At 46.8% G+C, this 13,618-nt stretch overlaps 1 protein-coding gene across 1 annotated transcript in view; it reads left to right on the plus strand.

Moving 5' to 3' along the window:
* LOC137629740 (glutamine amidotransferase-like class 1 domain-containing protein 3, mitochondrial) overlaps positions 1 to 9,939 on the plus strand; it is a 40,023-nt gene extending 30,084 nt beyond the window's left edge. The window contains exons 5-6 of the mRNA XM_068361334.1: positions 7,248 to 7,324; positions 8,849 to 9,939. Coding sequence (XP_068217435.1) covers positions 7,248 to 7,324; positions 8,849 to 8,995 — 224 coding nt within the window. The 3' untranslated portion in view covers positions 8,996 to 9,939. The remainder of the gene's footprint in view (positions 1 to 7,247; positions 7,325 to 8,848) is intronic.
* Positions 9,940 to 13,618: the final 3,679 nt, after the last annotated feature.

Consider the following 13,618-nt stretch of genomic DNA (forward strand, 5'->3'; position numbering starts at 1 on the left):
TTAATTGTAATTTGAAAATAGATTAACTTTAGATTGATTAAACTCTTAAATTTTCTGGAAGCTAATCTTGGGGCTGGAATCTAAGAATTTGGTCTCGGCTATCTAGTTAAACTACTCTCTAATCAATAAATCTAATGCCTTATTTGTGCCCCTAGGTTTCTAACATAGTCTTTCCAACTACATTTGCAGTTATGTTTATGATTATAATGATAGTAATGCTTTACAGTTGTTCCGTAACTGAATACAAACCACTATTTACATGGGGTAATTACTTCGGCTTAGCTGAATGACGAGCCATAAAGTTTAAACGAGGGTTTCCTACCCCACCGCTAGTTAGCGGGCGGGGGGGGGGGGGGGGGGTTAGGGAGGGGTAGCTAGCTACCCCTTCCCCTCACACACACCGGTGAATTAGCTCACTTTACTTTTGGCTCGGAGAGGCGACAGACCTGTCAGCGCTCTCCTCTCTGTTGACTGCCATAATTTTGTTTGCTTTTTCTTTTCAGTGTGTGTGTGAAGTTGGCCTCTCTTACTCCTTATGCGTACGTGCCCTGGACTTCCCGGCCGCCCTTGTGGAACCTTTATGTCAGCCGTGGAAACGGTTCCTCACTCCTTATGCCCTCACTGTAGGGGCCAATGGTGTGATAGGTCTAATTTGTGCATTGAGTGGTCTACCTCCCAGTGGGAGAGGTTTGCCCGGCGACGTAAGAAGCCTAAAAGGGATCTTTCTCCTTCCGAGGCTTCTCAGAAAAGAGAAAATCCCAGGTCTTCTTCTTCCGCCGCCCTTTCCTCCTCCGAAGCTCCCGCTCGGGCGGCCTCTTCCGAGAGGCCGGCGAGTGGTAGCGAAGACCGTAATGTTGATGATGTCATTAACCGATCCCGTGGTGAGGGAGAGGTCGTTGCCTCCCATAGGGAAGTGGCTGCCCCTCCCCCCTCGGAGGAGGTGTTTATTTCTAATAATGATCTTTTTCAGCTTTGGGCTTCCTTGGGGCTGCAGGGTTCGCCCTCCAAGGAAGTCCTGTTTGACATGATCAAACGGGGTGCGGCCGCCGAACAATCGTCAACTTCAGCGGAGATAGATCCTCTGTCTGTGGTTGACGTTGTTGTTTCGGAAACATCCCGTGGGTCTGGCCAAACACCCGTTCCTGTGGCTGCCGTAGCGGAAGGCTGTCTCCCCCCTCCGAAAATACTTCGAGGGCGGAGCTTAGTCCTACGGTCTCTTCTTCCGTTGAGACTCCCTCTCAGGGGAGTTTTCTGGTAGAGACGCCTCTTCGGAGGCCCATTGTTGGTCAGCCTGCTGATCCCACGGCCCCTCGTGGGCGTACAAGGCGGAAGGCTCGTCCTCCCCTTCGCCGTAGAGGCCTTCCTTCCCCCTTTAAAGGGGTTAGGAGGCGCCTCTTCGGCTCGTCGTCACCACAGTCCTCTGCGGAGGAGACGACTCGCCGCTCTCCTGTCCTGCCTGCTACCAACCTAGACCTCTCCGGGGATCGTTCGCGATCCCCTTCGGAGGATGGTCGTCCTTCGGGACAAGGTGAACTGTCGCCCAGACCTTCAACATCCAAAGCTGCTGATGCGCTTTATGCGCCTCCTGAAACTGCCACTGCGCAGTCTCCAGGCTCTTCGGGGTCTCAGGGACTTGAGCGCGAAACTGTGCCTCTCGCCCCTAAGCGTAAGGCTCCGCCTGCGCACCCTCCTGCTGTCGTTCCTGATGTTCCTGACATAGCGCCTCGGCGCTCACCGTAGGCGTTCGCGCCTCTGTTCCTGCTTCGCGCCAGGGTTCCCCTACGCGCCCACGCCCATCGGCGCCCCGTCGCCCTACAGCTGTTCCTGAAGTAGCGCGCAAGCGCCCAACTGCCCAGACGCGCCCTGCTCCTGATATAGCGCCGCCGCGCTCACCTGCGCACACGTGGCCAGTTCCTGATATGGCGCCTACGCGTCCACCAATGCTCCAGTGGCCTCCTGCGCCCACGCGCCCTCCAGCGTCTCGGCGCCCCCCAGTTCCTGCTTCATCGCGCGCGGTCCAGGAGGTTCCTGAGTTGGTGCACAGGCGCCCTCAGGTTCCCGCGGACTCTTCGTGCCCCTCGGGGGATAGACACGATACGCGTCCCAGCGCGATTCAAGCTTCAGCGCTCACGCGCACTCCAACACGCCCATGGGTTGCCTTGGACCCATCGTGCCCACCTAGGGAGGCTCGCGATTCGAGGGAGGTTCGCGATACAATGGAGGTTCGCGATGCTCGTCCGCGTGCAGTTCCTGCACCAGCGTCCACGCGCAGTTCCTGCACCAGCGTCCACGCGCTCTCCAACGCGACCACGCGTCGCGGCGACTCAGCGCGTCGCCCCAGAGGTTGCCAAGTCAGCGCACGGGCGCTCACGGCCGCCTCTGGAGCCACGCGAGTCTGCTGCAGACACGATCGCGTGCGACGCTCCAATATCGTGCCCTGTTCCTGCTGCACGCCCTGTGCCCATATTTAAGACAACAACGGTTGCCCAACTAACTCCAGAGCGCCCTCACGCGGCTCTCACCGCGGGACCTCCATAGCCGCAAACCCTGGTGCGACCTGTTCCTGATGTGTCCTATGCGCGCCCACGATCGCCAGCACAACTAGCGCACCCACAGGCGTGTAGACCGGTCCTCCCCGACCGACGCCAAACCTCTCGCCCCCAGGCTGCTCGCGACCCTGCTCCAGCGCTATCGCGCCCTCGGCCGGTTCTCCCGGAAACGCGCTCGGGCGCCCCCGTTATCTCGCGGCCTTCGGAACCTCACCAGGTCGCTGCGCGCCCGCGCGTTCGGCCTCCTCCTGTTCCAGCTCCTGATCGCCGCACACCCACACCATCGCCTACGCGCTCTCACGACCAGGTTCCAGCTCAAGCTGCTGTGCGCCCCCGCGCCCGCTCTGTCGCCGGCGCGCCACAACGCCATCGCTCCCAACCTTCCACCTGCGGGCCCTCGCGCCCACGTGGGTGCGCACGCATGCGATTTTCCAGCATCGCGCTACCCATCCACGTGCGACCCTGCTCCGGGCCCGATACACGAGCCCCAGCGCGATCGCCGTCAGGCGGATTCTTCCTTGTCGCTCTCCCCTCCCCTCAAGTGCAGACCAACGCGCTCCCCGGACAGGTCTAGGGATTCTTCTTGTTCAGCCCTGCAGGCAAACCCTCGTTTGTCGACTCCTCCTAGGGATCCCTCGATCCCCTTCCCTCCAGAGGGAATGTCAGACAGCGCCGCTGTCAGTCAGCAGACCTGGTTCGACACCCTTCTCAGAGCTCTAGTGCAGGCGATTAAGCCAGCCCTCGCTGATTCGGGTCGTGAGCCAGCGGCAGCTTCCTCCCCCCTGAAGAGGAAGATAGGAGTCTCTCCCATGGATCCTCCTCAGAGGCCTAGGCTGTCCCCGCGCAGATCCTTACGCAAGGCTCCTACTCCCCCTCAGACCTCGCCCTCCCCTGCGGAGGAGGAGTACCCCTCCTCAGATGAGTCGGTCAGCAGAAATACTCCCCCATCGCACCAATGGAGGAGGTTCCTCCTCTTCCCGAGAGGTCGCCTCGTCCCGAGGTGGAGAAGGACTTGCCTCCTTCGCTTCTAGAGTCCTGCATCCCGCCCAGGAGGGAGCCTAAGGACTAAGACGATTCCCAAATCGTTAGCTAGGATCAGGCAGGAACAACCTAGGGCCGTCGAGGAGACCCACGTGTCCCCCCAGGAAGAGCCCCTGGGGACGGGAGACTTCGCTGCAAGTCCGTTAGGAGGAGAGCACCAGGAGTCAGAACATGCGTTCTGGCAAGTCCTGACCCTCATGAGGAATCTTAATGGGATCCCAGACCCTGAGGTTCCTCCTCGTGAGGGGAAGGACACGGTTCTGGATCGCGTCTATGGCACTCAGAAACCCCCTAGGGCCAGTGCAGCTTTGCCCTCTTAAGGGATGAATCCATCCGTCTTCAAGGAAGTACCTGAGATTTTGCCTAGACAACAAGATCTACCAGTTCAAGGTGCTGTGTTTCGGTCTCTCCACAGCTCCTCAGGTGTTCACCAGAGTCTTCACCATCATCTCTTCATGGGGTCACAGGATCGGCATCCGTCTTCTTCGTTATCTGGACGACTGGCTGATCCTGGCAGACTCGGAGGCGTCCCTCCTTCGCCACCGAGACAGGCTAGTCGAGGTTTGCCGGGATCTGGGGATCATGGTAAACCTCGAAGTCCTCTCTGCAGCCCTCTCAGAGACTTGTATATCTAGGCATGATCATAGACACCAATCTCCACAAAGCCTTCCCATCAGACGAAAGGATAGCAAGGCTGAGGAAGGTTGCGAAGCCTTTCCTCAGTCGGGAAGAACTCCCAGCCCAATCGTGGCTTCGTCTCCTCGGCCACCTCTCCTCTCTGACCCATCTCGTTCCCAACAGTCGCCTCAGAATAAGATCCCTTCAGTGGCAACTAAAGTCTCGGTGGAGTCAAGGACTCGATTCCCCGGACATCCTGATCCCCATGGGATCTGCGGAACGAGCGGATCTCGAGGGGTGTGTGGCGGACGAGAACCTGCGAAAGGGAGTGGATCTTCTCGTCCCTTCCCCGGATTTGATGCTGTTTTCGGACTCATCAAACAAAGGGTGGGAGGCCCACGTTCTGAACCACAGGATCTCAGGCTTGTGGTCAGAATCAGAAAAGTACCTTCACATAAACCTGCTAGAGATGAAGGCCGTTTTCCTGACTTTTCAGAAGTTCCACCAAGTCCTGGCGGGCCACTCGGTGGTGGTGATGAGCGACAACACCATGGTCGTGGCTTACATCAATAAGCAGGGAGGTACCTTTTCCGAACAGCTATCCCATCTTGCAGTAGAGATCTTGAGATGGTCCGAAGTCCACTCGATATCACTTACGGCTCGCTTCATTCCAGGCAAGAGGAATGTGCTCGCTGACAGTCTGAGCAGAGCGACGCAGATAGTGAGTACCGAGTGGTCTTTGGATCTTCAGATAGCCAACAAAGTCCTGACTTTGTGGGGTTCCCCGACAGTGGACCTGTTTGCTACGGCGTTGAACAACAAGCTTCCGCTTTACTGCTCCCCAGTCCCGGACCCCAAGGCCCTCTAACAAGATGCATTCCAACAACGGTGGGACAACATCGACGTGTACGCCTTTCCCCCGTTCTGTCTGAGGAGGAGGGTCCTCAACAAGACCAGAACATCGGTCAATCTCTCGATGACCTTGATAGCTCCGCTGTGGCATCACGCAGAGTGGTTTCCGGACCTTCTGCAGCTCCTCTCGGAGATCCCGAGGGAGCTCCCTCCACGTCACGAGCTACTCAAACAACCACACTCCAACATCTTCCACAAAGCCGTAGCTTCGCTTCGGCTTCACGCCTGGAGACTATCCAGCATCTCCTCACAGAGAGAGGATTTTCGCAACAAGTTGCGGAAAGGATGTCCTGCCACCTGCGCAGGTCATCCGCAGGAGTCTACCAGGCGAAGTGGCGAGATTTCTGTGGTTGGTGTCGTGGAAGGGGTATCTCTCCCCTCGGTGCCACTTTACTAGCAATAGCGGAGTTCCTTGTGTATCTGCGGGAAGAAATGCGCCTTTCAGTCTCAGCAGTGAAAGGCTATCACTCAGCCTTAAGTCTTGCCTTCAGGCTCAAAGGAATGGACATTTCCTCCACGCTGGAACTGTCTCTTCTCATACGGAGTTATGAACTTACCTGCCCTCAGTCGTAAGTGAGACCTCCTCCTTGGAACGTGGTTCGAGTCCTCAGGTCTCTTAAGAGGCCTCCCTACGAACCATTACTCCAGGCTTCTGATCGCCACCTTACCTGGTAGACGGTGTTCCTGCTTGCCTTGGCCTCGGCCAAGCGAGTCAGCAAACTTCATGGTCTTTCCTACGACGTCGCCCATTCAAGGGGATGGGGGGAGGTAACGTTCAGCTTCGTCCCCGAGTTTGTTGCTAAGACTCAGAACCCGGGAGTGCCGGACCCTAGGTTCGACTCCTTCCGGGTTTCGAGTCTTCGTTCTGTAACAGATGACCCAGACCATCTCCTACTGTGCCCAGTCAGGTGTCTGAAGTTGTATCTTAAAAGAGCAGTGGCAGTCCGCCCCTGGGTGCGAGCTTTGTTTGTTAGCACCAGGGAAACGAAGAGAAGGGTCACCAGGAATACCATTTCGGCCTGGATCTGCAAGGTAATCCATCTGGCCCTGAGTTCTGACCCTTCTCCATCAGGCGCCCTAGAGCGCATGATGTCAGGGGCGTAGCTACGTCCCTGGCCTTCAAGAAGAACTTTTCGGTGACGCAGGTCCTGTAAGCTGGGGTGTGGAAGCATCAGACCACCTTCACGGCCCACTACTTGCAAGACGTGACACACAGGAGGCTCGATACATTCTCTATTGGCCCTGTGGTGGCTGCACAACAGCTGGTCTAACCTCAGGCAGGATCCTAATTGGACAAGTAGCAGAAGGTTGAGGGCATCGTTACCCGGTTTTAATCTGTGTGAATGAAAAGATCTGTCTGGCCCTTTTCTTTTCTTCATCCTCTCCTCCCTTGGAGAAAAACAGCATCCTGGGTCCTTTGCACAGCTGACCTCGAACCTCTGCAGGTAAGCCATGCTTCCTTGTGTTCCTAGTATTAAGTTGTAATACTGTCATGTCCCCATACCCTGATGAGGTGGTATTGGGTAAGTCCTAGCCTAGATTTCCGTCTAAAGAACTCCAGGTCAACTTCCTAGGACGTGTCACCGCTCACCTTCACACACATCTTACGTAGGCCGCAGCAGTCTCTCGGCTGCCTGCGAGGCGCAGGGGCCCCAACCCTTGAGTTGCCCTATGAACTCAGGTTCGGGGCCCCCGGGCAAGCCAAAGCCAGTATGGCAGGGGACTTACCTCCCTTCCTAAGGGTTAAGTCATCCCATGTAAATCGCGTAGTTTGTATTCAGTTACGGAACAAATGACAAATTCGTAGATAATTTGTATTTTTCCTAACGATACAAACCTTAGCTATTTACAGTAATGTGCCTGCCAGCCCTGTCCCCCAAGATAAGTCCTACCTCTAAGTAAAGTGAGCTAATTCACCGGTGTGTGTGAGGGGGAGGGGTAGCTAGCTACCCCTCCCTACCCCCCTGCTAACTAGCGGTGGGGTAGGAAACCCTCGTTTAAACTTTATGGCTCGTCATTCAGCTAAGCCGAAGTAATTACCCCATGTAAATAGCTAAGGTTTGTATCGTTAGGAAAAATACAAATTATCTACGAATTTGTAATTTTTAAGTAAATTTTTGTTTTCAGATGATGGTTCAGGGAAATGGCCATATGCAGGTTCAATTGAAGCAGCAAAATCCCTTGGGGCCACAGCTGTTGAAAAGGTATGCTATTTAAAGAGGGTTCTATTTTTAAATCACTGTTATGTGAAGTTACAAAATATCAAGTATTTAATATTTTTGGATCAGATATCATAAAGGTTGTTATTTTAGCTAGGTTTTATAACATATATAAAGTACACATGCAGTATTGTGGCAAAAGGGGGGATAGTCGACACCAAACAAATGAAAAACAAATAAGGTAATAGGGTACCAAATTTCAAGATTAATTATTTGGACAGTATTTTATCATAAAGAGACCTTGAAACCAGTTATGTCCCTGGTGATGGCTGATGATGATTCTGTTTAAATGGTTGACAATGGGGTTTTGAGAGTATAATTTTTTTTAATGATTTATTTAATAAATATTTCTTTCTTTAGATAAACTACTCTTTTTGGTATGGAAAAAATTCATCTCATACCAATACTCATGTCTCATTATTTTTTGAGACCTCTCTATCTTGAGGAGATTTTTGAATTGTGGTTTGCTATGTTTTGAATATTATTCATCTCCATTGTCCCCAGCATCTTGAACTGTTGGACAAATACTTATTATCTATTAGATTTGTTATCCGTATTCTGGATATTTTTATGGTACATACTGTTGTTCAAGTAGTATGTTTGCATACTATATGAAATTTGTCATAACTTTGTCCATCTTTTTTGCAATCAGATCTTCAAAATCTATACTTTCAATTGCTATTTGAATAATTTATTTTACGCTTTATGGACACTTAGTCATGTTTATTTATACACATTTGAGTTTTAGTTTTGACAAGGAACCTACCTAGAGACAACTGGTTTTTTTTCTTTAAAATAAAATGGCATGAAAATGTGCTGGAGCCTTATCTGGGTGATGTGTTTCTACAAAATTTTGCAGAGCTTCCATTTGAACGTTTGTGGTAATCATATTGCCTGCTAACTGCTTTTTATCAATCCAGATAAGCAAAAACGTTTCAATGTTTAGAACGCATTGCCGTTGGTTCGTTATTGTCGGCACCCGTTTAACTACGTCAAATGATTTGTATCTCCTCTTTAGTAAGGAATTGTATGTTTTAGTACAATTATACAGTTTGGCAGGTCAGCTGCACGGCAGCCTTATTAATGCTACGTTATACTTTCTTTTTTCATTTCAACTAAATGTAATGTTGTCCATATAATTGTCTCATTTTGGAGGTCATTGTCACGATACTGCACAAAATGTCTTTATGATAAACTATGGCGATCATAGCTTGACAAGGAATATGTGGTCCGAACTGCACAAAAAAGTGTTCCAAAGTTGCCAGCATGAGATGATGCTTTTCCAAGTGCTGCTGGGAAAGTGGAAGAGTTAGGCTCTGAACAGCTAGTTGGGTTTGTGAGCTAATGCAAAACAAAATAGGGTAAAAAGCTTGTGAACACTGCATGGGTAGTGTATGGGCACTTGATACTGATTTTTATGCATTTTAGTATTGCCTTTGATGAATATTTTCATCCTTATTAAACAGTTTAGTTCTTAATCATTTGAAATTGAATTTATTCTTTCAACAGGGTGTGGATGAAGTGCACATAGACGAAGCCAACCAGGTTGTAACCACTCCAGCATTTATGTATGAGGGACAGTTCCATGAGGTCCATGATGGGGTAGCAAAGGCAATTAATGTTCTTCTGGGTTTGGTAAAGAACTTGAGTGTATAATATTTCTCAAGGTCAAAAGAAGGTATTCTGGCAATTGTTTCTTTGGTGGTAGTTCTTTGCTACCAATGTTTTAGTTTTTTTTTTAGGAGGATGATAAGATTCAAATCATTTCACTAAAAATATGAAATTGTAAACATATGTCTTTAATTTTATCATTTGACAAGCAAAGAACAATAGGATGTGCAGCTTATCTCATTACTGAGGAAAAGTTGTAAGATTTTAAATTAATAGCTTTCTCTATTATATATTCTATCTAAAAAAATCTGTGCAATTGCCACTTAAAAGTATTGAAATACAAATATGCTATTCCTGTTTTAAGATCTGGAAAATACTAAAATGTAATTCCAATTCTAAGATCTTGAAAATACTACAGTATAATACAATTTCTGTTTTAAGATTTTGGAAAATTCTATAATGCAATTTCTATTTGATCTTGGAAATACTAAAAGCAATTCCTATTTTAAGATCTTGAAAATACTAAAAGCCCGGGACTTTTAAATAATTTTTGGGATACGTTATTATAAAGTGTTGGGCTGGTTAAATACTATATAACATTTCCATTGCGATACTGTACTTTATTGCATCTGAACAGCTTGAGTTAGTAAACTCTTTGTTTTGACATTGCTTCCACAAAACTTTTAACATTTAAGTATTTCACTGTACAGTATTAGTAATCATCAAGATGAAGGGTGAAGTAGATTTTAGAGTATAATACAGTAACAATTGTAGTATTGAATTAACTAAAGAACTTGAAATATTTATTTAGTATTTTGTTTCTGTTATTCAGGTAAATTCTGTTCAGTAATTATAGCAATAATAGACAACTGTATAAATATATTACTTTAGAAATGATTAATTTAAGTCTTCAATAAGACTGTAAGAATTAAGTTTAGCATAAACACACATGTAGTACGTATCCATATTAAAGTTCTGTGATAATTCTATAGAGATTTATTATTCCAGCCTATGTAGTTATTAAGGAAATGGAAGTTCTTTTGATATTTAGAGGGATGCGTGGAGATTGATTATTCTCTCCTTAATTTCTCAACTTATAATTTGTTACAATGCCAGATAATACCTAATAATCAATCAACTTATAATTTTTTATCACTTGAACGTATTTTGAGGGAACGCAACTGATGTTACCATAAATGTAAGCCAGTTGTTTGTCAAAATCACAGAGTTACCTAGTAGTTTCCTGGAATAGAAGTCGACATGTCTATCCCTTGAGCGTATTTAGCAATTTAGAGCCTTCAAGGTAACATCTGCTTGACCAAGAATTTTTAGACCACTCTATTCCAATCTTATTTTCTGAACATAACTTTACTTTACTCGAGATGCATTTTTAGTCAAATCAAAGTATTTATTGGCTGGACCTTTGAAGGGGATCTGGTGATAGTACTGGAGTATAAAAAGATTAAATCCATTGTAGTATTAAGGTTAAAGACTGAACAATCGCCCCAACCCTGTTACTGCTTGTAATATGATTAGTTGTGTTTCCACTCGATATGGTAGGAATCCAAAAAATACCCTCTGATTAGAACATTCTTATTTAATGGGCTGATTACATTCAAGGAATGTTTCACTTTCAGATATCTCTGACTTCATCTTAGATTCATCATGGCACTAATTTAGAATGCCAAAGATATTGTTATGCTTTATTCTTCTCACCATTCCAGAAGACATGAAATCCCCATGGGATCATACAGGATTTTATTAGAAATATAGTAATTAAAACTATATATTCAATAAGATGTTGGCAAATAACGAAACAAGAAGTACAAAGAATGCAAAAATAAACATATTCCTGATTCATTGAAAAAGATTTTATTGGTATTGTAGTAAATATACAACCAAATTGCAATAAGTGATCTATATAATTTATAAATGGGATAAATAGGGGAAATTCTTACGTCGAATATTAAGATAGCACATCCTATGAAATTTTTGGTTCTTATAGGATAGGTATTGCCTGCATTTAACTAACGTACTCTTAGCAAAACAGTAGTAGTAGTAGTTGTACAGTAGTAGTAGTAGTAGCAGCAGCCAACCTTTCAAGCAGGTGCTAAGAATAGTAGTAGTATCCTGATTTCAAATTAGTTGTGGTACTAGTAGTAGAAGTAGCCAACACTCAGCCAGATAGTAGTAGTAGTAGTAGTAGTAGTAGTAGTAGTAGTAGTAGTAGTATAATCAACAAAGAAAAGGATGGGGCTGCGATACCCAGACTTGCTTTAAGCAACATCAATTGTTGTAAGCTTACTTGGCTGTGAAAAAGAAAAAAGGTGAAAAATGAAACGGGTAAAGTAACTAATGAAAAGAGGTGTCAAAAGATATACCAAGAACATCAGCACCAACAGCACCAAACATTTGGTTGGTGGAAACAACTGAAAGAAGGCCTACAAAAGATTGCAGAAGAAATATAATTTTAACTTTTATTTTTCATAGTTATAAAATTTTAGTCCACTGAAATAGGGAGTGTCTTAAAATCATTAATGAGGTAGTTAACAACAGGTGGTGAGCGAGGGCAAGTAGCTCCGCCCACCCACCTGTCAAAGACTACACTTTTGACCTTGGTTGTGGTGGAAAGTTCAACTTTGAAGGAATTATTTTGCATAATGCTGAAAAGTTTAAATTATTTTTAAATTGATTTGTTTTTACACTTGTACTAACCTTACGTCCATTAGACTAGGGAGATACTAATTGATGGGTAGGAAGTCCCCTAGAACCAAATTGGTTGGTTCTGTTTATTCTCTGGAAACGTCAGTCTCTCTTGTCTAGTATGGGAGTAAAAGAGAGGACTCCAGCAAAGAAATGAGGGGGGGAGAAATGGTTACCGCTTGGAAAGAGAATTTCAATCCTTGAGGGTGAAATATGGGGGTTCTCTTAAACTACATGCACTATCACCTCAGGCAGTTAGGGTACCCCAGTGGGATGTGGCTAGAGTCCTGAAGATGCTGTCAGAACCTCCCTTCGAACCCCTAAAGCACATCTTGGACAAAGAGCTCACCCTCAAGACAGTTTTTCTGTTAGCGTTGGCACCAGCAAAACGGTCAGGGGAGCTTCATGGACTTTCATACGAGGTGTCACACTCGAAGGGTTGGCGTGAAGCTACCTTCAGGTTCGTACCATCCTTCGTGGCCAAGACCCAGAACCCAGCAGTCTGGGACCCCAAGTTTGAAGGATTCTCGGTGCCGGCAATCCCCCGTTCGGACAACCCGAGGGACTTGCGGCTGTGCCGTGTCAGAGCTGTACGGAAGTACTCGGAGAGGACAGCCAGACTTCGTCCCGAAATCAAGAGTCTGTTCGTCTCTTCAGGATTAGTAAAGAAACCAATCTCCAAAAATACGATCTCCTTCTGGCTACGGCAGGTGATCATGAGAGCCTACAGTAGTGTAGGGGTTCCTCTTCCGGGTAAGCCTAGACCCCACGACATCGGAGGGCTTAGTACTTCGTTGGCCTTTGAGAAGAACATGGCAGTTGGCCAAATCCTGAGGGCAGGTACTTAGGCTAGTCAATCAACCTTCACAGCTCACTACTTGAAGGAGTGTTCGAGGAGGTCCCTGGACGGATTCTCTCTCGGTCCCGTCATTTCAGCGCTTCAAAAGATTTAAAGGTGTAGCCCCAGGGAAACCACGGGCAGTAAGTCCAAGAGACACAGGTTCCTTCCTTACCCCCCTCTGTTCCCTTATTACCTTCCCTGAAATGACCCTAAAATCCTTTAACTTCCATGGGATACGTCGTCAGTGAATGAATACGTCTCCAAGGATTTTTACAGAGGTGAGTTACTTAGACACTAAGATAGTTTTTTGGGTAGTTTTCCCTATTTCTTGTGTTTTCTCTTGGAGGGTCAGCAGAACCTAGCCTCCTATCTAGGTTCCCCTTTTCTCTCCTCATCATGGTCTCTAGGTCCTGTGGGACACTCCCACCTCCTAAGGTATAAATCTCCTAAGAAAGTAGTTCGAGGTAAGTACTCCATGTTGGAACAAATCAAATTTTAAGTAATTTGTATTTTTCCTAACAGTACTTACCTCGAACTACTTTCGGGTTATGGCCAGCCCATCCTACCCTGAGTGCCTTACAGGACTTAGTAGAAACCTATCTGCCAAAGACTTACTGAGGATCGAGACCTGAGCAAGCATGCTCTCTGACCCTGGGTCGTCTCTGGGCGCGTATCACTCCCCCAGAGGTTACCCCGCATAGAAAACGGAAGTAGGGTAAACTACACAAAATTCTGGTCGGTTGGGAGGAGATCCCAGATACTCCTAAGAAAGTAGTTTAAGGTAAGTACTGTTAGGAAAAATACAAATTAATTAAAATTTGTGATGTTCTGACGAAAGGACAGGATCTGCAAAGTAATCAAAGAGAAGCCTTCCTTGAATCACTTGTAGTCAGCAGTCTGCCAGCCAGAGCTTCCAGCACATGTTGGAGTACAGTAATCATCTTGTAATCCATTTGATAAAATTAATGTATGGAACAATCGTAAGTTAAAACTATTTTAGGCCTCAAATTACACTCAAAAATAAATAAAATGTCATTCAAGATAGTTAACTATTCATAAGTGATAATTATCTAAATATGAATAGAGAAATACTGAACTGTAGTTATTTTAAAGGAATGGCGTGA

The sequence above is a fragment of the Palaemon carinicauda genome, chromosome 37 (assembly GCF_036898095.1).
Source record: "Palaemon carinicauda isolate YSFRI2023 chromosome 37, ASM3689809v2, whole genome shotgun sequence".
NCBI classification, from domain to species: Eukaryota; Metazoa; Arthropoda; class Malacostraca; order Decapoda; family Palaemonidae; genus Palaemon; species Palaemon carinicauda.